Consider the following 24,668-nt stretch of genomic DNA (forward strand, 5'->3'; position numbering starts at 1 on the left):
GGTCTCCCTCTACGATATTTACCCTCCACGCTGCCCTCCAATACTAAATTGCTGATCCCTTGATGCCTCAGAACACGTCCTACCAACCGATCCCTTCTTCTGGTCAAGTTGTGCCACAAACTTCTCTTCTCCCCAATCCGATTCAATACTTCCTCATTAGTTATGTGATCTACCCATCTAATCTTCAGCATTCTTCTGTAGCACCACATTTCAAAAGCTTCTATTCTCTTCTTGTCCAAACTATTTATCGTCCATGATTCACTACCATACATGGCTACAGTCCATACAAATACTTTCAGAAACGACTTCCTGACTCTTAAACCTATACTCGATGTTAACAAATTTCTCTTCTTCAGAAACGCTTTCCTTGCCATTGCCAGTCTACATTTTATATCCTTCCTACTTCGACCATCATCAGTTATTTTGCTCCCAAAATAGCAAAACTCCTTTACTACTTTAAGTGTCTCATTTCCTAATCTAATTCTCTCAGCATCATCCGACTTAATTCGACTACATTCCATTATCCTCGTTTTGCTTTTGTTGATGTTCATCTTATATCCTCCTTTCAAGACACTGTTCTCGAAACTTCAACAAAAGCCAGTACCGAGCTTTCATAGAGTCTTCCACTAGAGTTTATCTATCATCTCCGTAACGCTTTCGCGATTACTAAATGATCCTGTAACCAAGAGCGCTGTTCTCTGTTGGATCTTCTCTATCTCTTCTATCACCGCGAGACTGCTACGGTCGCAGGTTCGAATTTTGCCTCGGGCATGGATGTGTGTGATGCCCTTAGTTTAAGTAGTTCTAAGTACTAGGGGGCTGATGACCTCAGAAGTTAAGTCCCATAGTGGTCAGAGCCATTTTTTTTATCTCTTCTATCAACCCTATCTGGTACGGACCCCACACTACTGAGCAGTATTCAAGCAGTGGGCGAACGAGCGTACTGTAACCTACTTCTTTTGTTTTCGGATTGCATTTCCTTAGGATTCTTCCAATGAATCTCAGTCTGGCACCTGCTTGACCGACGATCAACTTTATATGATCATTCCATTTCAAATCACTCCTAATGCGTACTCCCAGATAATTTTTGGAATCAACTGCTTCCAGTTGCTGGCCTGCTATATTGTAGCTAAATGATAAGGGATCTTTCTTTCTGTGTATTCGCAGAACATTACACTTGCCTACATTGAGATTCAATTGCCATTCCCTTCACCATGCGTCAGTTAGCTGCAGATGCTCCTGCATTTCAGTACAATTTTCCGTTGTTAAAACTAGATATACCACAGCATCATCCGCAAAAAGCCTCGGTGAACTTCCGATGTCATCCACAAGGTCATTTACGTATATTGTGAATAGCATTGATCCTACGACACTCCCCTGCGTCACACCTGAAATCACTCACTTGCGAAGACTTACCTCCATTGAGAATGACATGCTGCGTTCTGTTATCTAGGAACTCTTCAATCCAATCACACAATTGGTCTGATAGTCCATATTCTCTTACTTTGTTCATTAAACGACTGTGGGGAACTGTATCGAACGTGTTGCAGAAGTCAAGAAACACGGCATCTACCTGGGAGGAAGTGATTTTCCTCTGTATGCCTAGTTTTACTGTTATGCGACGGTTTTAATATTCGGAAGTGCCGCTAACGGCAAATTTCATACTGGACTGTATTTAAAAGGAACCTCCAGGCTGCGGATGTACATGTAGCTGGAGTAAATTAAAATGTTGAAATTGAGAGCGTGTAGCGCTGACAGATTTAGGACACGGTAGCAGCTAGGTCGCCCCGACTTTCCCGGTAATCGAAAAAGGCGCATTAATTAGGGCCGCCTTTAATGTACGCTGGCATCCCTCATGGCGGCGCAATATTCTGCGTTCATCAGCGACGTCCGCGATGCCGGCCAAATGGGCCGATCGAACGATAGCCGGTAATTGCGTGCCGTGACGGCGAGCTGAGCTGTGAGGCGCTGCCGTGGTGGCGAGCAGGGCGCAGCAGTCCTTCCGCGTCAGTAGGACAGCGAAACTACTGTATCGGCTGCGTCACCAGACCAGCTGCCTGATGTGACGGCGAGCTGAGCTGTGAGGCGCTGCCGTGGCGGCGAGCAGGGCGCAGCAGTCCTTCCGCGTCAGTAGGACAGCGAAACTACTGTATCGGCTGCGTCACCAGACCACCTGACTGTTGTGACGCCAGAACGCGCTATAGTTCCGAGCTGAACGTGGGTTCTTAAAGGACACTGACGGATGCTCAAAGAGACTGTTACTTGCAGACATCTCACCAACAGTATTATGAAAGGCTTATGCGACAAAAAAAAATTGGTGTTGGAATTAAAATCCATGGAGAAGAAATAAAAACTTTGAGGTTCGCCGATGATATTGTGATTGTGTCAGAGACAGCAAAGGACCTGGAAGAGCAGTTGAACGGAATGGACAGTGCGTTGAAAGGAGGGTATAAGATGAACATCAGCAGCAGGTACTGGGAGATGAAGAAGCTTGCACAGGATAGAGTAGCATGGGAAGATGCATCAAACCAGTCTCTGGACTGAAGGCCACAACAACAACACCATGCGACTGTTATTCGAATCCGACAGACCACTTTCTAAGCGGAGGTTCGTTTAGACATGTATATATGGGTCACCGTCATCACTATTGTCCTTTCGGCGATGAGGCCCTTCTGCTTGTTCTGCCCTGAATACATCTTTGCTTCAGCCTTCCTGTCCTCTTCGGACAATAACTGTGTATGACTGTGCCATTTTCTCTATCCTTGTATTATCAATTCGTTCTAAATGCTCTTTCCACATGCTCATTTATTCGTCTTTTTTATCCCATATTGCAGATATTTGCAGCTGATTCCGCATGTCCTGGTTTCTTGTTCTATCAAGGCGTGTGTATCCCAGTAGCACCGTTAGGAATTCCATTTCTATGGCTTGTATATGGCACAGATGTTTCTGTCTTAATGTGTACGTTTCACTGCCGTATAGAATAACATGCAGGGGTAGAATACAGGTATCGAAATGCTATTTACAATTTCTACAAAAACCAGATGGCAGTTATAAGAGTGGAGGGGCACGACAGGCAAGCAGTGGTTGAGAAGGGAGAGACAGATGGTTGTTCTCTGCCCCAATGTCATCCAATCAATACATTGAGCAACAGTAAAAGAAACAAAAGAAGAACTTGGAGTACGAATTAAAATCCAGGGAGAATAAATGAAAACTTTGACGTTCGCCGATGGCATTGTAATTCTGTCAGAGACAGCAAAGGACCTAGAAGAGCAGCTGAACGGAATGGACAGTATCTTGAACGGAGCATATAAGATGAACATCAACAAAAGCAAAACGAGCATAATGGAATGTAATCGAATGAATTCGGGTGATACTGAGGGAATTAGGCTAAGAAATCAGGCACTTAAAGTAGTAAAGGTGTTTTGCTATTTGGGGAGCAAAATAACTGATGATGGTCGAAGTAGGAAGGATATAAAATGTAGACTGGCAATGGCAAGGAAAGCGTTTCTGAAGAAGAGAAATTTGTTAACATGGAGTATAGGTTTAAGTTCCAGGAAGTCGTTTCTGAAAGTATTTGTATGGAGTGTAGCCATGTATGGATGTGAAACGTGAACGATAAATAGTTTAGACAAAAAGAGAATAGAAGCTTTCGAAATGTGGTGCTACAGAAGAATCTTGAAGGTTAGATGGGTAGACTACATAACTAAAGAGGAGGTACTGAATAGAAGTGGAAAGAAGAGAAATTTGTGGCACAACTTGACTAGAAGAAGGGATCGGTTGGTAGGACATATTCTGAGGCATCAAGGAATCACCAATTTAAAATTGTAGGGCAGCGTGGAGGATAAAAATCGTAGAGGGAGACCAAGAGATGAATACACTAAGCAGATTCAGAAGGATGTAGGTTGCAGTAGGTACTGGGAGATGAAGAAGCTTGCACAGAATAAGTAGCATGGAGAGCTGCATCAAACCAGTCTCGGGACTGAAGACCACAACAACAACAACAGCATGCGACTGTTATTCGAATCCGACAGACTACTTTATAAGCGAAGGTTCGCTTAGATATTTATAAATGGGTCATCATGATCATCATTATTGCCCTTTCACAGATGAGGCGCTTCTGCTAGTTCTGGTCTGAATCCATCTTTACTTCAACCTTCCTTGTCTCTTCGGCCCATAACCCTGTATGACTGTCATTTTCTGAATCCTTGTATTACCAATTCGTTCTAAATGCTCTTTCCATTTGATTCTTTATTCGTCTTTTTTAATCCCATGTTGCAGATATTTGTAGCTGATTCCGTGTGTCCTGGTTTCTTATTATATCAAGCCGTGTGTATCCCAGTAGTACCGTTAGGAATTCCATTTCCGTGGCTTGTACACTACTGGCCATTGAAATTGCTACACCAAGAAGATATGCAGATGATAAACGGGTATTCATTGGACAAATATATTATACTGGAACTGACATGTGATTACATTTTCACGCAATTTGGGTGCATAGATCCAGAGAAATCACTACCAAGAACAACGACTTCTGGCCATGATAACGGCCTTGATACGCCTGGGCATTGAGTCAAACAGAGCATGGATGGCGTGTACAGGTGAGAGAGAGCAAAGGACCTGGAAGAGCAGTTGAACGGACTGGACGGTCTCTTGAAAGGAGGATATAAGACGAACATCAACAAAAACAAAACGAGGATAATGGAATGTAGTCGAATTAAGTCGGGTGATGCTGAGAGAATTAGATTAGGTAATGAGACACTTTAAGCAGTAGATGGGTTTTTCTATTTGTGGAGGAAAATAACTGGCGGTGGTCGAAGTAGGAAGGACATAAAATGTAGGCTGACAATTGCAAGAAAAGCCTTTCCGAAGAGGAGAAATTTGTCAACATCGAGTATGGATGTGTCAGAAATTCCTTTCTGAAAGTATTTGCATGGATTATAGCCATCTTTGGAAGTGAAACATGGACGATTCGGTTTAGATAAGAAGAGAATAGAAGCTGTTGAAATTTGACGGTACAGAAGAATAGTTAAGACTATGTGAGTAGATCACGTAACTAACAAGGAGGTACGGTATAGAATTGCGGAAAAGAGGAATTTGTGGCACAGCCTGACAACAAGAAGGGATCAGTTAGTAGGACATGTTCTCTGGCATCAATGGATCACCAGTTTAGCACTGGAGGGAAGCGAGGAGGGTAAAATCGCAGAGGGGACCATAATGTGAATACAGTAAGCAGATTACGAAAGATGTAGGTTGCAGTAGTTACTCTGAGATGAACAGACCTGCACAGGAGAGAGAAGCATGGAGAGCTGAATCAAACAACCCTTTGTACTGAAGACCATGACAACCTGCAACGTGCGGTCGTGTATTATCCTGCTGAAATGTAGGGTTTTGGAGGGATCAAATGAAGGGTAGAGCCACGGGTCGTAACACATCTGAAACGTAATGTCCACTGTTCAAAGTGCCGTCAGTGAGAACAAGAGGCGACAGAGACGTTTGACAAATGGCACCCCATACCATCACGCCGGGTGATACGCCGGTACCAGATGGCCATTCTGTTAGTAAAAGGGTGAATGGTCTTTCAGACCATGATGCACAAATTTGAACACTAAAAGATTTTTGTACTCAAAGCAACGTCGTATTTAATTACAAACTACGTGGGAAAGTTAATCCAACAGCAATAGAGAGTTTTTCAAAACTTGTCAAGGAACAAGAGTGGCAAGACGTTTATAGTGCCAACAATATAGAAGATAAATACAATGCTTTGCATAACACATTTCTCATGCTCTTTGAGAGTTGCTTTCCATTAGAACATTCTAAAAGGGGTACTAGGAGCAATGGACAGCCCGGTTGGCTGACTAGTGGGATAAGGATATCATACAGAACAAAGCGGGAATTATATCAAAATGTTAGAAGTAGTCACAATCAAGCTACAGTAGCCCATTACAAACAGTATTTAAGGTGCTTAAAAATGTTATTAGCAAGGCAAAAACTATGTGGTATGCAAATAGAATAGCGAATTCACAGATATAAAATTAAAGCCATATGGTCAGCTGTGAAGGAAGTGTCTGGTCAGCAGCACAAGGTTGACGATATAAAGTCATTTTGCAGTAATAATATTTCTATTACTGATAAACCAGATATATGTACAGTATTTAACAACCATTTTCTGAGCATTTCTCGTGAATTAAATAAAAATTTAGTTTCTACAGGGAATCATATAAATTTCTTAGCAAATGCCTTTCCGAGATTGACGTCTGAAATACTCCTCTGTGATACAGACATGAGGGAATTTGAGTCAATAGTTAAATCACTGAAGAAATAGGATTCTCATGGTTCTGATTGAGTGTCTAATAGAATATTAAAGTACTGTGCTGCACATGTTAGCCCTGTATTTAGCCATATTTGTAATTTTTCCTTTAGGAATGGTCAGTTTCCTGAGCGATTTAAGTACTCAGTAGTAAAGCCGCTTTATAAAAAGGGAGAAAGGGATAATGTAGATAATTTTAGACCTATTTCTATGGCATCAGTGTTTGCAAAAGTTATCGAAGAGGCTGTGTATGTAAGGTTAATTGATCATTTTATATCACACGATTTGCTATCAAATGTACAGTTCTGCTTTAGAAGTGGTTTGACAACTGAGAATCCTATATTCTCTTTTCTCTGTGAGGTACTGAATGGGCTAAACAAAAAGTTTCGAGCGCTTGGCGTATTTTTTTAATTAACAAAGTCATTTGACTGTTTTGATCTCACAACATTGCTCCAGAATTTGGACCATTACGGCATAAGGAGAGTAGCTCACAATTGGTTCACCTCTTACTTTAGCAACAGGCAACAAAAGGTCATTATTCACAATGTTGATAACGGCTGTGATGTGGGATCTGAGTGGGGTACTGTCAAGTGGGGGGTGCCCCAGGGATCAGTGTTGGGGCCGCTCCTGTTCATTATGTATGTAAATGATATGCCCTCTAGTATTACAACTAACTCTAAAATATTTCTGTTTGCTGATGACACTAGCTTGGTAGTAAAGGATGTTCTGTTTAACATTGACTCGGTTTCAACTATTGCAGTATATGACCTCTGTTCATGGCTTGTAGAAAATAAACTAACGTTAAATCACAGTAAATCTCAGTTTTTACAGTTTCTAAAAAACAATTCAACAAAACCTGACGTTTTAATATCACAGAACAGGCATATGATTAGTGAAACTGAACAGTTCACATTCCTAGGTGTTCAGATAGATAGTTAGCTGTCGTGGAAAGCCCACATTCAGGATCTTGTTCAAAGACTTAATACTGCCATTTTCATTATTCGAACGGTATCGAAAGTGAGTGATCCTTCGACAGGTAAATTAGTCTACTTTGCTTACTTTCATTCACTTATGTCGTATGGTATTATGTTTTGAGTTAACTCTTCCCATTCTAGAAGGATATTTTTGGCTCAGAAACGGGCGGTTCGGGCAAGAAGTGGTGTGAGTTCACGAACCTCTTGTCGACAACTGTTCACGAGTCTGGGTATTTTGACATTGGCCTCTCAATATGTATATTCCTTATTGTCGTTTCTTGTTACTAATATTAGTTTATTTCCAACAACAAGCAGCTTTCACTCGGTTAATACTCGGCAGAAATCAAACCTCCATTTAGATCGGACTTCCTTAACTCTTGTGCAAAAAGGTGTGCAGTATACCGCTGCATCCATTTTCAATAAGCTGCCATTCGAATTCAAAAATCTAAGCAGTAATCAACGCGCTTTCAAATCAAAACTGAAGAGTTTCCTCATGGGTAACTCCTTATAACCTGTCGAGGAATTCCTTGAAAAATTAAGCCGATTCTCATTGTATAGCTGATAGCGTTCGCTTAAAGTTATGGACTGATTTTCTTGCATTTATTTTTATCTGTTATTACTTTTATGTTGTAAGTACATGTACTCACACGTTCCATGACCTTGGTGATTTTCTCCTCAATTTGCTCCTACGGAACTTGACATGTAAATAAATAAATAAATAAATACGACGATGACGAATACACGCTACCAATGTGCGTTCACCGCGACGTCGCCAAACACGGATGCGACCATCATGATTCTGTAAACAGAACCTGGATTCATCCGAAAAAAATGACGATTGCCATTCGTGCACGCAGGTTCGTCGTTGAGTACACCATCGCAGGCGCTCCTGTCTGTGATGCAGCGTCAAGGGTAACCGCAGCCATGGTCTCCGAGCTGATAGTCCATGCTGCTGCAAACGTCATCGAACTGTTCGTGCAGATGATTGTTGTCTTGCAGACGTCCCCATCTGTTGACTCAGGGATCGAGACGTTTATTTATCCAGGACACAATTTATTCCGTAATGCGGTTCTACTGCGGTTATATGTGGTACACACATTTAATATCTAGTCTTAACCAACTTCATTTAATAGTAAACACTAATTTTATACCCTTGAAATACTATTTATAATAACCTGCGACTTTTCCTTCCCTTGCAACGCGGTAACTATTGGTGGTGGTGGTGGTTAGTGTTTAAGTTCCCGTCGACAACGAGGTCATTAGAGGCGGAGCGCAAGCTCGGGTTAGGGAAGGATTGGGAAGGAAATCGGCCGTGCTTTTTCAAAGGAACCATCCCAGCATTTGCCTGAAACGATTTAAGGAAATTAAGGAAAACCTAAATCCGGATGGCTGGAGACGGGATTGAACCGTCGTCCTCCCGAATGCGAGCCAGTGTGCTAACCACTGCGCCACCTCGCTCGGTAACTATTGGTCCCAGAGAGAAAAATATGAATAGTACCTTTTTCATGGTAAATATAATGTTGTTAAATTTTATATTGGAAAATATTTTGCCTAGAAGCCGAGGTGTACTAGGAATTCAAGAAAAACAAAGAATCGTGCTTTTAGGTTCTTACCGTCTCCCCCCACTCGCGCCCCATCAGTATGTTGTATGTTCTTCGTTACACTCCCACTACCCAAAAACTAAACTCCTCCAGAACAGGCCATGAAGGCCCAACGGTACTGACCGGCCGCCGTATCATCCTCAGCTCATAAGCGTCACTGCATGCGGATATGGATGGCCAAGTGGTTAGCATACCGCTCTCCCGGCCGTTGTCAGTTTCCGAGACAGGAGCCGCTACTTCTAGAACAAGTAGCTCCTCAGTGGGCCTCGCAAGGGCTGAGCGCACCCCGCTTGCCAACAGCGCTCGGCACACCGAATGGTCACCCGTCCAAGTGCTACCTGAGCCCGACAGCGCTTAACCTTGGTGATCTGACGAGAACCAGTGTTACCATTGCGGCAAGGCCGTTGGCACTCCCTACTACCACTGTACAAAAATTTGCGACATGAATTTTGCCCCTTATTTTTTCGTCGTGTACTGGACTACAAATGGTTCAAATGGCTCTGAGCACTATGGGACTTAACATCTGAGGGCATCAGTCCCCTAGACTTAGAACTACTTAAACCTAACTAACCTAAGGACAGCACACACATCCGTGCCCGACGCAGGATTCGAACCTGCCACTGTAGCAGCAGCGCGGTTCCGGACTAAAGCGCCTAGAACCGCTCGGCCACACCGGCCGGTTACTGGACTGCCGCAAGTTTATAATTTACTGCACCTGCAAATCTGCTTTTCCAACTGCTACGTGTATTTCTCACATTCTACTGCACAGTTCATTTGTAACAACACAGTTCACGTAGCATGCTTTGCATCTTGGACACACACTGTTGCCTTTATTCCCTTTATACACAGTGTGAAACGTCCCCTTAGAAAAAATATAAATGACTGTGTTTTAACTGACACACAATATTTTTAGCGCAACGCAATCTGACTTTCAAAAATCCCCACGTAAGAATGACCCTGACTAAGAATGACCTATACCTTTCATGAATCACTTACTTCACAAAAATCTTCGTTACTCAAACTACTGCAATACATCGTGCGCCACTACTGCCAGCTAAATAAAAAACTCTAACTACTGAAGGTACTACCTACTGAGAGGCATAGTTAGCAAATGAAAGCTTTTGATAGAGAACAAACAATGTATTTACCTTAATAGTGACATCCAGTCTTACAAATTTACTGTCTCTGATGGACACACGTCCAGAAAATCCGCTCTCAAAACTCCGCCATCTCTCTCGCAACATCCACCACTGTTGGCGGCTCACCTCCAACTGCACAAAGCTACACACTGTTAACAGCCAACTACACAACACTACAATAGCGGCTATTCCAACAATACCATCCAGCCACAGACTGCACACAGCACAACCAGTGATTTTCATACAGAGCGCTACGTGGCGTTACCAATATAAAAACCTAAACTGCCTACTAACAAGTGATGTTAGCCGTACTGGCCATAAAAGACTGCAACTTTCAATTAGCAGATAACATTCATCTTCTGCCTTCCCTGTGTGCTCCAGATTTGTGAGGTCAGTCATCCCTCAAATGCGGCATCGCCCCTTGAGGACTGATGTTCTCCTTTTCGCAGTAACAGCTGAGGTTCACTGGGGTGCAACACCCACATTGTTGCAGTGAGACTGATTGTTGTTATCCAGCTGTGCAGAAAGGCCTCGTTACTTCGAACACATCATTTGCTTCATTGTTGAGTTTATAACAGCTGTTTAAGAGCATATGGACTATCAGACCAATTGTGTGATTGGATTGAGGAGTTCCTAGATAACGGAACGGAGCATGTCATTCTCAATTGAGAGAAGTCTTCCGAAGTAAGAGTGGTTTCAGGTGTGGTGCAGGGGACTGTCATAGGACCGTTGCTATTCACAATATACATAAATGACCTTGTGGATGACATCGTAAGTTCACCGAGGCTTTTTGCAGATGATGCTGTGGTGTAACGAGAGGTTGCAACAATGGAAAATTGTACTGAAATGCAGGAGGATCTGCAGCGAATTTACGCATGGTGCACGGAATGGCAATTGAATCTCAATGTAGACAAGTGTAATGTGATGCGAATACATAGAAAGATAGGTCCCTTATCATTTAGCTACAAAATAGCAGGCCAGCAACTGGAAGCAGTTAATTCCATAAATTGTCTGGGAGTACGCATTAGGAATGATTTAAAATGGAATGATCATATAAAGTTCATCGTCGGTAAAGCAGATGCCAGACTGAGATTCATTGAAAGAATTCTAAGGAAATGCAATCCAAAAACAAAGGAAGTAGGTTACAGTATGCTTGCTCGCCCACTGCTGAATACTGCTCAGCAGTGTGGGATCCGTACCAGATAGGGTTGATAGAAGAGATAGAGAACATCCAACGGAGAGCAGCGCGCTTCGGTACAGGATCATTTAGTAATCGCGAAAGCGTTACGGAGATGATAGATAAACTCAAGTGGAAGACTCTGCAGGAGAGACGCTCAGTAGCTCGGTACGGGCTTTTGTTAAAGTTTCGAGAACATACCTTCACCGAAGAGTCAAGCAGGTGGCTTGCGGAGTATGGATGTAGATGTAGATGTAGATTTAGTAGTTGTCGTGCTGCCACTGCTTGCTCCACCGTCACTGTGCCGATCCTTGAACGACTGCCTGTGCGACCGGTGCGCTGGTGACTTTGTGTGCAGGTGGTCGGCGCGCTGCTGGTGACGCCGCCGGCGGCCGCCGTGGTGCTCATCTACGGGGGCAGCGTCGAGGACGGCGCTGGCCAATGGGCGCGCCCGGAGCCGCCGACGCCGCCCACGGCGCGAGGGCTGGTCTACCTGGGCCGCGCCGACGCCAACAGGTGCGACACCCATAGGTCGGTACGCAGCTCTGCTCCAAAAAGCGGGTGTGGTGGGAGTGTCCGTGGTCTGCGCCGCTGGTGGTGGCACTGGCTTGGGATGAGCCCTGCACACAACTCCCAGCTGTCAACGGTCTGTGTCCGCCTGGGCTGTTGGTGATGGGGCTGACCTCCGACAGGACCCAAATGTGCCGGCACACAGCTGCCAGGCAAGTGTGGGGCTATCTGCAGTCTGCCATCATCTGGGCCAGTGATGATGGCAAGCGCCTGGTGGAGCGCACACATAGGTCTGTATGCTGATCTCCCACGATCTGGGTCAGTATTGATAACAGTGGCCTGAGGTACACAGCTCCAGGCTGAGCTCATAGGCATCTCCAGCCTCATCATCTAGCCTGATGGAGACAGCTTTGGTATGGACGAGGATATGCATGAATCAGCTCTCAGGAGAGGATCTGGCTGCTCGAGGTCTGGTATCGGGTCGGCTGTTTGTGATGACACTTCAGATGCCAGTAACATTGCAGACACACCTTGCTCTTTGTGCACCTAATAACCACATAACACCTCATTAAAATTTATTGTTTATGTTTTTATGTACATCACATACTGACAGAACGTCTTTGCTTATTTAATTATCTGTTCATCACAAATTATGAAACTGAGTCTCTACATGTCACTTCCTGTTAATTTGCCAGACATGTAGTAGTGTGTACAACAATTAATATTTGTCAAGTGTGTACACTAATCTCGCATAAACTAATGATTACATTACTTTGCATTCTGTGAATTACCAGGTTTTTCGCCAATCTGATCCAACCCACTTATTTGTTTATTCATTTCACTCACACGCAGCTTAAAAGGACAGGTATGTAACATTACTATCTGTATACAGGGTGAAAAGTATTTAAACTGACAAACTGTGGGAGGTTGTAGGGACATAAAGACGAATATTTTTCCCTAATGTCATTTTTCCTGTGAGGTGTATTTAAACCGGTGGAGGCCGTATTACGCTCTTCAGTTGTTAGAGGACGTAACGCGCTCTTCAGTTGTAGGCAACTGTTGTCCACCAGTGTAGTAGTGCCTCTGTTTACTAATGGAGCGATACACCTAGAGTGAGCACACTGATATGCTTGGTGTGTACTACGTAGTGCACCACAACGGACGAGCTGCACGGCGGGTTTATCAACAACAATATTCTAATCGCGGTATACCGCATCATGCGACCTTTGCTGCTGTGTACCAACGTCTGCGTGAGACCGGGTCATTTAGCAGATTACCTGGACAGGGACGCCGTCGCACGGTAAGAACGCTGCAATTTGAGAAAGCTGTCTTGCAGCATGTGGAGCACGATCCTTCAATCAGCACTCGTGCAATTGCACGTAACATGGGGACAAATCAGACGAATGTAAGAACAGTCCGTGGAGAGCAATTGTTACGTCCATTTCACTTACAGCGTGTCCACAACCTGGAACCAGTTGATTATCCACCCAGAGCACAGTTTCCGCAGTGGTACCTGGAACAGTGTGAAATGCATCCTACATTTCCATCCTCTTTGTTGTTTCCCGGTGAAGCAACGTTCGGGCTTGATGGATTCTTCAACATGCACAATTCACACGTTTTGAGGGAGGATAACCCCATGCCACAGTTACTAGCGCTCATCAAGTGCGGTTCTTCGTTAATGTGTGGGTCGGCGTTGTTGGGGACTGTTTAATTGGGCCGTGTCAGCTGCCTAGCCCATAAAATGGCAGGCACTATTACAATTTTCTCGCCAGAGTATTGTCAGAATTGCTGGAAGACGTCCCGCTCCCTACATGACAACTCATGTGGTTCCAACATGACGGCGCGCCGGCACATTTTAGTCGTCATGTGCGTCGATTCCTGGACTGACGGTTCCCAGAAACGTGGGTTGGCAGAGGTGGTCCTGTACATGGCCTGCTCGATACACATATATGTCCCCTCTGGACTTTTTTGTGTGGGGAGAGATGCGCAACCTTGTTTACGCAACTCCTGTTGCATCATAAGAGGATCTGGTTACGCGGATAGAAGCAGGAGTAGGTACAAGTCAGAATTCTCCTGGTTTTTTTTTGCCCATGTCAGACAGAACATGTTCCAACGGTATAACCTTTGTTTACGTGTCAATGGAGGTATTTCTGAATATCTACTGTAATTGCAATTGGGTTGTGTTAATGTGTTGTCTCTCGGTCATAACAAAATGGAGAAGTGTTTGTTGGTTTAATTAATTTGCCGCCAGAGAAATCTTCAAAAATGTTGAAATGTGTGTGAAATCTTATGGGACTTCACTGCTAAGGTCATCAGTCCCTAAGCGTACACACTAGTTAACCTAAATCACCCTAAGGACAAACACACACGCCCATGCCCGAGGGAGGACTCGAACCTCCGCCTGGACCAGCCGCCCAGTCCATGACTGCAGCTCCTTGAGACCGATCGGCTAATCCCACGCGGCACAGAAATCTTCCTCTATCGGTTTAAATACTCCTCATAGGAAAAAATGGCATTAGGGAAAAATAGTTGTATTGCTGTCCCCTACAACCTTCCAGAGTTTGTCGGTTTAAATACTTTTCACCCTGTAAAATACTATTACGGAAAGACAAAACTGCATATAAAACTAGCTAAATGTCAATTTCCAAGTTCCTAATCGATGTAAGAGCCATATCGTCAGCTATCACCATGTTGTTCCAAGTCCACTGTTAGGAACACAAGGGGCATTCGTCTATAATGTGCTTGACTGTCTGGTTCAGAGCCACACAGTCACAAGCCAGAGACTCTGTAGCACCCAATCTGCAAAGCGAGTCTGCGCATCGACCATGCGAGCTCTCTTCAGTTTGATCCTTAGTTTCCTGTCGACTTTTGTGCCAGAAGTATCGCAGTTACGCTTTCGGAACCACTCACGCTCTTCAGCATTTTCAGTAAATTGACATTTCTGATCCCACAGGCCCCTCACCTCGGTATTATTGGCATCTAGCTGTTCTACTTGCCGTAACGGTGGCTCTCTTGGACGGAGCATATTTAGTCGTAGACTTGGCGTATTTCCCTGTATGAGTAATTCTAAGCAATGCCTCGTGCTTACGGATTGTGGGAGGATAGGTGTTGTTAAGCAGAGGAAGCCAATAAATGGATGTTGGTCGGATTGTCCCAGTTATTAATCGCTCAGTGTGGTTCAACAGGACGTCGATGAAGTTGGTGAGGCAGCTGTTTGGCCACACCAGCGCACAATACTCGGCTGCTAAGGAGATCAGCGCACTGGATGATGTGCTCAAGGTATTCTCTGGAGCTCCCCACCTCATGTCACACAATTTCTGAATAATATTGTTACGAGTCTTTATCTTGGCATCAGTATTTTCAAGATGATTATTACACTATTGGCTACTCCAAGAAGAAATGAAGATGATAAACGGGTACTCATTGGACAAATATACTAGAACTGACATGTGATTACATTTTCACGCAACTTGGGTGCATAGATCCTGAGAAATCAGTACCCAGAACAACCACCTCTGGCCGTAATAACGGCCTTGATACGCCTGGGCATTGAGTCAAACACAGCTTGGATGGAGTGTACAGGTACAGCTGCCCATGTAGCTTCAACACGATACCACAGTTCATGACTGGCGTATTGTGACGATCTTGTTGCTCGGTCACCATTGACCAGACGTTTTCAATTGGTGAGAGATATGGAGAATGTGCTGGCCAGTGCAGCAGTCGAACATTTTCTGTATCCAGATAGGGTCATACAGGACCTGCAACATGCGGTCGAGCATTACGCTGCTGAAGTGTGGGGTTTCGCAGGGATCGAATAAAGGGTAGAGCCACGGGTCGTAACACATCTGAAATGTAGCGTCCACTGTTCAAAGTGCTGTCAATGGGACAAGAGATGACCGAGACGCGTAACCAATGGCACCCCATACCATCAGGCCTGGTGATACGCCAGTATGGCGATGACGAATACACGCTTCCAATGTGCGTTCACCGCGATGTCGCCAAACGCGGATGCGAGCATCATGATGATGTAAACAGAACCTGGATTCATCCGAAAAAATGACGTTTTGCCATTCGTGCTCCCAAGTTCGTTGTTGAGTGCACCATTGCTGGCGCTCCTGCTAAGATGCAGCATCAAGGGTAACCGCAGCTATGGTCTCCGAGCTGATAGTTCATGCTGCTGCAAACGTCGTCGAACTGTTCGTGCGGATGGTTCTTGCCTTGCGAACGTCCACATCTGTTGGCTCAGGGATCGATACGTGGCTGCACGATCCGTTACAGCCATGCGGATTAGATGCCTCTCATCTCAACTACTAGTCTTACGAGGCCGTTGGGATCCAGCACGGCATTCCGTATTACACGCCTGAACCCACCGATTCCATATTCTGCTAACAGTCATTGGATCTCGACCAACGCGAGCAGCAATGTCGCAATACGATAAACCACAATCGCGATAGGCTACAATCCGACCTTTATCAAAGTCAGAAACGTGATGGTACGCATTTCTTCTCCTTACACGAGGCATCGCAACAACGTTTCACCAGGCAACGTCGGTCAACTGCTGTTTGTGTATGAGAAATCGCTTGGAAACTTTCCTTATGTCGCCAATCTTGTGTGAATGCTCTGAAAAGCTAATCATTTACATATCACAGCATCTTTTTCCTGTCGGTTAAATTTCGCGTCTGTAGGATGTCATCTTCGTGGTGTAGCAATTTTCTTGGCCAGTAGTGTATATGAAACCGTGCGGTCAAGGGTGAGAGCAAGGTACTTAGCAAAGAGTGTTTCCTTAAGTTTAACTCCGAGCCCCATAGTAGCTTCTTTATTTTTCAGATGGAATGCACATACTTCAGTTTTACTTGTACTGGGTTTAAGTCTCCACTTTGTAAAATAGGAGCTCATTATGGCTAGAACCTCTGTGAGAATTGTCTCCGTTTGGCAGAGTTCTTTGATTGTACAAGCAGAAGCAACATCGTCCTCGCAGCAGAAATATGTTGACCTGGTATTGGGGAGATCAGAGGACTACAGGTTGAATAACAGAGGGCTAAGAAGGAGCCCCGTGGCTGATCATTACTTAACTCCTCTCCTTGCTCTCATTTCCTCCCAACCAAACGCAGAAATATTTTTTGTTAATCATGTTGTTGATGAGAGATACAGTTTTTCGGCATCGGTTTGTTTTTAGTATTTTTTACATCGTCCCTTCTCTCCAGAATGTGCCATACGCCTCGGTTAGGTCTACTAACTCGACAAATATGTTCCCGTTTTCTAGGAAACCAGCCTCTGAGAAAGTTTTTAGGACGAGTGATTGGTAGCAACAACTTCTCTGTAACTTGGAACCTGCTAAGTCGTGCTATGTTCTAGAACGAATTCACCAATTGTATTACAAATGAGGCTCTCCGAGACTTTATAAGAACACCTCAAAAGGGAAACTGGTCTGAAACTTTGAGGGAGGTCAGAGAGTTACCTGATTACAACCCACTGTCGACACTAGTCCACTCCAAACCTACTCAGCTGTTCTGCAATGTCCTTTCACTCATGCATTACCAGCGACATTTCAGCGTAGTTGTTAACTTACTTATTCGTTGAATTGTGGGTACAGCAGCGAAGAATGGGGATGCACGTACTACAGAAACAATTTTATTAGCGTAATGTTTGTTATGTTCATATATTATTTATGGTTACTAAATCTGCCAGTACACAATATTTATTAGTACACGTCACTTAAGAAAAATGAAATTATATTTAAATTTAATTACCAGTTCATGTGTTAGGGGTATTTTACCAGCAGATGTCACTACATTTCCGCTTTGGGATGGCTGTTCGCAAAAAGGGAGTACAATTTATACCCCATGTTCTAATTTACTATTCGTCACGTCTCAACGATGAAAAAGCATTCGCATGATAGCACATGATAGCAACCGTAAGTGTTTGAAGTAGCTGATGTGCAGAACAGTATGTCTCCACAAGGAGTAGGTCATACAGAGCAGCATGCCTACAAAGTCTTGAATTTCGTCCGAAATGTGATGAAGTCCTAAACTTAAAGGTCTTGTCTCGTTTTCATCAATGCCCCACACAACTCAGTATGTGTTCTCTATCTTACTGATTGGGTAACTTGTGGGCAAAGTTCTGTCAATTCAAGTGTTAGTTATGAACTCTCATTATGTTAAGAAACCTCCACAATAAATTGAAGTAAAGAGTTTAGTCACGCTTTCCTAAATATTAGTTTCAGTAGTCTTCCATTCAACAACATCTTTCGTTCGTGTGAAACAGCGCAGTATGTAGCTTCTCTAAAATATAAACATTTCAGCGATACACTTACAATAATTTTCTGTTGTTCTTCATTACGGTGCACATGATGTCTCCATGGGGAGAAATATCGTTTTTCTTTCTCTTCATGTGTTTTCGTTGAAATACAGTTACTAATGTAGAGAAAAGCAGACAAGTTTAGAAAACGCACTAGATTTGTCTTCTTTTAGAAATCCGGAAGACAAGTCTATATTCTTCAACAGTTCTGCAGGTTCCTTAATTGTGAGGTTCACCCATGAATATCGAACATTCGTTAAACTGGGTGCGCAGTGAGATTACAGATGATCAAATATTAAAGAAATAAATGGACAAAGGGAGTTGTAATTCATCACAACAGTTACACAATCTGTTAGGTCGACCTGTTACTGAAAACAGAAGAGCAACAACAAAGCAATCAATCCGATATTTCAAATTTTAGTTTCACAGGACTTGTCATAACAAAAGAAACTAAACAAAAAATTATAGACCAGACAGTTGGATGTATAAATTATAAGATTAAGAAATACTAGTTTCCACAATATTCCACTTCAAAATCACTCCATTGTACTTGGAGCAATGCTAAGAAATGGAAAAACGGAAATGTCGTGTGGCTAGGGCCTCCCGTCGGGTAGACCGTTCTCCTGGTGCAGGTCTTTCGATTTGACGCCACTTCGGCGACCTGCGCGTCGATGGGGATGAATTTATGATGATTAGAACAACACAACACTCAGTCCCTGAGCGGAGAAAATCTCCGACCCAGCCGGGAATCGAACCCGGGCCCTTAGCATTGACAGTCTGTCACGCTGACCACTCAGCTACCGAGGGCGGACAACGGTAAGAAATGGACGCTGGAGAAACAATTCCATCCGTGGTAATTAATCACTAAAGATGAAAACAGAATAGTTTAATTTGTGTTGTATTTTCCCTAGTCAAACGATGGGAATGTCTAGATGTAGATTTAAGAAAAAATTGTTTATTTGTGTGTTGACACGAGTTCTCTTTATTATTATTATGTTATACATTATTTAATAACTAATAAATATGTCACCCATTCTGAATGTACTGCAGCTGCAATTCGAAAAATATGCCTCATTTCAATGTACTAACTAAATACCTAACTGTCATAACCAAGATGATGCATGTTTGCTATGCTTTTTAATCATGTGACATGGTTGCATATGTTGCTTTGTATGTAGCATTACGTTTTGGCGAGAAGCAACTGTTTGTATGTGCGATGGTTAAAACGTAATTAAGGTGATCCCTCTTAGGTAGCTTTAACTATGTTAGGAGCAATATTGTAGAACAGAAACAATTATGTAAACAGGCTATTTACGGAGAATTTACTGGTAAAACACAGAATACAGATTTATGAATGTGACAGGTCTAACTCCTTAAATGTTTTATAATACGTTTTGTACCATTGACTTGCTATAAAAAAAATGAGGGTGAGTACAGACAGATGTTTGGAGAAGTAATGGATGACAGCTGAAATTAAGGTATCATGTAACAGCACTCTGCATTTTTATAACCAACGTACATGCCCTTGCGTCAGAAGTAAAAAAGCCTCATGATAAAACTAGAACAACTTAGAATGTTATTAAACAGAGAACAGTGGAAGTTAACTGAATAACACAAACACGAATTTAATAACTTGAGTAGACACCAGGCGCTCAGATGAACTCGTACCCATGAGTAGAACGTTGTCTTCGCCACTCAGTTAGTATGTAAAGGAAGTTTAAACAGTGAAATACAGGAGCGTTAATTCTGCTACGGGTACTGTGTATAACAAGAAGCCAAGTCGTTTCACTCGTACCGCCTTCAAATCATTTGTTCATGCAACAATCTTTTTACGAAGGGTTGCTGACATTCTCATGAAATCTTGTGCTGACATAACCTAATAGTCCATCGGGTACAACTGTATTCCGTCAGTGACAAAAATGCATTTACTGAAATATTAATGGATAGTTTATGTCGTATGATTTTTCATGTAGTATGGCCTTAAGCTGTAAATGTATGTAACTGTTTCTGATGAAGGGCGAATCGCCGCAAGAAGCACTACAAAATGAAAACAGTAATTTTTAGTAAGCAATTTCCCATAAATCTGACGAGTATTTTAATATCAATACAAATCGAGGAGCTGTTTGTTTTCATTTGTAATTTTCGACGATGTGGAGTGTGCGAAGTACTTACTCGGTCTCAGTATTTTCTTTTATTTCAGTTTGTGTCAGGTTCCACAATACAGACAGGAAATATTTTTTACCAAGTTCTGACGTAATCATAACGACGTGTGACACTAGTAGAGTTACTTAACTCATAACAGGAATAAAACGCATTTAAAATAACCCTTTCGGATTGACCCATAGTGCTATAAGAACATAAATGCTCTCCTGAAATCTTAAATACATTTTATCAAAACTGGTGTTTAACTCCGTGGCTGTTCATTTTATGGTTATATTAACGAAAATCCTATGCTACTCACGAATGGTTTCGATATCATCTTCAGGAGATTACATACAATTGCGTCTTCACACATTCAATGTTAGGGTTCTCTGTTTAACATAAAAAAGAAATTATGTGATGCAGACTAAGGAGACGTAGGAGAAAGCACTGGAAATGGTAAAGTGACAAGTGTTGAATATATTAATGTACTTACATAAACATCTCGTTAGCAAATAGTAATTGCATCATGAATGAATTTATCACTTTGCAGCGGAGTTGTGCTGAAATGTAATTTTCTGGCAGATTAATACTTTGTGCGTGGACTGGGACCCAAACATAGGACCTCTGATTTTCGCGTGCAAGTGCTTTATCAACGGAGCTACCCAAGCACGATGCACGGCATTTTCCCACAGCTTTCCTGGAAGAAGCAAAGCTTTGATGAGAGGTCGCGAGTCGTGCTTGGGTAACCCAGTTGGCAGGTCACTTTTCCGCGAAAGGCAAAGGTTGAAATTATAACCCAAACTGTCTGACACAAAATCGGAGAGTTACTCTGACTGTGACGTCCCTACAGCTTCCGGGAAAATGTAGCGGAACCTGGGGATTGTCTAACAAAATTCAATTTTGTTGCAGTTATCAACCACCTTATTGTACAGTAGCAAAAATTTTGTAATTTATCGAATGAAACACTCTTTCTTTCCATTTATGATTACGAATTCATTATTAATACTTCTGTGATATTTCAGGCAGTACTTAAATTTATGTTTAAAACTGTGGCGTGTCACATTGGTCCCTAGTTATGGGCCAGTTGCAGCACACATAAGTGTAAACTGTAATATACTCACTCTTGGTGTAGATAATAGTAGTGTTATGATAATGTCTTTTTCAAAATGCATTAAGACGTAGATACTCCCGGGCCGCTGCAACATGTCACTTCAGGGTCACTCCTCAAGTGCCGTAGGGTTGGTACTATAACTAGCAAACAAGTGAGGAACGGGACGGGCAGCGTCTACTGAACCAATAACACCACCGAACAAAAGCCGGTTGCGGCGTCGACGCTTCCACGTTGCCGGCTTCCGTGTAAACAGTATGCGTTAGTGCGGGGACGCCCGATGTTGTGAGGAGTTACCGCCTCGACTGCAGTTTTTGTTTGTTAAACCATGTCTCCAAAACGATGTCGTTCACCAAGCTACAATCCGTTGCGCCGAGGAGTGCAATTAAATAGTCAGGCTTTGGTATTACTACGGAGGACACGTTAGTTTTCCGTGCAAGAAAAAGAATTTGATTCTGTTCATGGGCATGCGCCGATTCCTGCCGATCAAGTTTTAGAGTGTACCTCGAAAACTCTAGGACTCAGTGAAAGAACGGTTATAAGGTAATGGGTGCTGCTACAAGACGTACAAGTCAGTGAAATAAAAAGTGTGGGAGAAAGCCCCTGTGGAAGAAACAGTGTGTTTTTTTAAGTACTCCGGGCAAGACAAAGAAGCAGCCTCGTCCTATTACAGATATTGATTCTTTCCAATCCGATGCAATTCTTCGGCACATATACGAATACTATAAAAGGAAAGAATACCCCACAATACAGAAGTCGCTAATTTCTTTAAAACAAAGTGAATTTTTCTCAGGGGGGAAAATGACACTTAGGATGATTTTAAAAAGTATTGGCTTCCGTTTTAAAAAGTTAGATGGGCGAAAACCGTTACTAGAAAAAGCTCATGTTGTTGCAGCTCGTACCATTTTCTCACACAAAATTGTAGGAAAGGACATACACTCAGTCATATGGTTAGACGAAACCTGGGTCAACGCTGCAGAATCAGTCGAGAAGTGTTGGGCAGGTGATACTCCGAACAGGAGCGGTCGTCAGCCAACAGGAAGAGCACAGGATCTTCAAATGGCTTTGTGCCTGAAGGACTTCTAGTTTTTCGATAGAAAAAAAAACCGGTGACTATCATGACGATATGGACCACCTAGGGTTTTTACAGTGTTTTAAAAATTTATTGCTCCAGTTTAGTGTTCCGACAGATTTTGTGATGGACAAGGCACCGTACCATTTCGTAAAAAAACTATGGTGCAGTGGTTGCTGGCGAGAGACATTGTTGCAGACATGAGCATGACAAAACTGCTTATATACTCGATCGTGAAACAAAATAAGCCTGTGACGTCTAAATACGTCGTAGATGAAATTTCAAGCGAACAGGATCACTTGGTAAGTCGTAGATGAAATTGCAAGCGAACAGGGTCACTTGGTAATTAGGCTACCGCCTTATCACTGTTATTTTAATCGAATTGAATTGGTTTGGAGTGAATTCAAGGCGTATATTAGAAGTAACAACAAGACTTTTACAGTAACAGAAGTGGAAAGACTGCTACGTGAAGGTCTTGCTACGGTAGACGCTACCTCATGGAGGAGAAAAGTAGACCATGTTGCTAAACTGATAAGAGAAGCACAGGCTATAGATGGCATTATAAATGAGAACAAACTGTAAGTGATATCTCTTAATGATGATGATGATGACGAAGACAACGGTTTAATTGGTGAGTGTAAATGTACACAGGATTAATTCCTTTTCTCTCTGGAATCGGGTAGGCTACGTATGTTTTGCTGTATTTCTTTCTAAGAGTGTGGATAGTGTGTTATTTGGTATGCTTAGATTTGCAATACGACGTTTTACATGCAGCTATTACTGTAACAATTTGGACAACTTTTCATAGATATTGTCATTAACTTCAGGTGTTGTTATTTCCCGGTTTAATATACTATCAAACGTTTAGTCTCCGTCGTCGTTCTCTCCATGGTTAGAAAAACGTACTTAGTTGCACTTACGTATAAACATAGATTGTAGCTTACATTTACAAAACGTATTTTGGTGTTGTGGGCGTGTGCGGTGGCAGCTATTGCAACCTCGCAATGTAGCCAACCACACGCGAGATGTCAAGTGGCATGTTTCACCGGCCCGGGTATAATTAATTTTGTAACAACTAATATAATCATTATTTACTGTAGTTGAAACTTTGTGGAGGAGGAAGAAGTAATATGAACTGGCGTTTAATATTTATTTGTAAAGCTAAATGTACTCATACAAATACTACAACAATGAGGTATTTAATTCGATTTATTGTTATGCAATTTCGGCGTCGATTTCCCTATAGTTCGCTCATCCTATGAACGAATGCTCGGTCTTCGAGAAATGAGCTGTCATAAGGGCATGAAGCGTCACTGTTAGCGAATTACACTTGTCTCACTGGGTCAACATTTTGCAGTGAGGCTGTTGGAAGGGGTGGTATTAAAGACTGCCGAGAGCGACTGACTTTACTTAGGTAGCGCACTTTAGCGTGGTACGTTTCACATTGTAGCCTAATTTTGAGACGTGGTTGTCCTCGTTTTCTGGAAAAATCTTTATAGTGAGACGTGACAGGTGCCAGATTCTCTTGCCACATTTCTCATTTGTGTTCTGGAATTTAAATCTCCTACAGTAGCAGCTTTCATAGCTTCCTGCGGCACCTGACCTCTCTGTTGTACGCTTACGATTCCTCCGCATGCTATAGCAGCGATTAATACAGACAATTTTCATAAATATATCTTTACGAACTGTTCAAGCAAGCCAAGGTATACATAAAAGGACAAAAAATAGTTTCATTTATACTTGGAGTGAGGTATAATTTTTTACAAATGTCCGCTAGAACACTGTTACAACTGACTCCCTCACGTCATATCTTCTTCTCCTTCTTCTTCCTTAGTTTTTGTCTTGCATGCCAGCAGGTACGTTGGTTTCGCTTTCTGTCGCCATTGTGCCTGATCTTGGGCCTCATCAGGGTGCAGGCCTGAGATCTTGGTGTAGTGTGTCGAACCATCGGTACTTAGGTCGCTCTACTGGCCGTTTACCATTTACTCTCGAACAGAAACCAATCTTCTTGCACCTGTTCTGAGAATTTGCTCCTACTGTCAAAGACATCTTTCTCTCGTCTGCCATTGGTGCTACTACGTATAACTCGTGACATGATCGTGCAGTGTTAATCCAGATGTCCACCTGAACATCTTTGTTTCCATGACAGCAAGTCGTTGCTCTACTTCTTTTGTCGACATTCAGCATTCAGCACCATACAGTTTAACTGACTGGAGTGCAAATCGGTGTACTTCCGGCTTGATCCTGTTCGCATACTAGTCACGGAGGGTCACTTGAGACATGTGCACACCAGCAGGCGATGTAATCATTAAAACTGAATAGCTCCAGCTCTACGAAAAAT

At 42.8% G+C, this 24,668-nt stretch overlaps 1 protein-coding gene across 4 annotated transcripts in view; it reads left to right on the top strand.

Moving 5' to 3' along the window:
- Nucleotides 1-24,668, top strand: part of LOC126284758 (uncharacterized) — a 147,945-nt gene that overhangs the window by 101,866 nt on the left and 21,411 nt on the right. For 3 of the 4 annotated variants that reach the window (XM_049983918.1, XM_049983907.1, XM_049983931.1), the window contains exon 2: nucleotides 11,557-11,729. In XM_049983918.1, the coding sequence (XP_049839875.1) occupies nucleotides 11,557-11,729 (173 nt within the window). The remainder of the gene's footprint in view (nucleotides 1-11,556; nucleotides 11,730-24,668) is intronic. The other variant, XM_049983925.1, reaches the window with a different exon arrangement.

This window comes from Schistocerca gregaria, chromosome 1 (genome assembly GCF_023897955.1).
Source record: "Schistocerca gregaria isolate iqSchGreg1 chromosome 1, iqSchGreg1.2, whole genome shotgun sequence".
Lineage (NCBI taxonomy): Eukaryota > Metazoa > Arthropoda > Insecta > Orthoptera > Acrididae > Schistocerca > Schistocerca gregaria.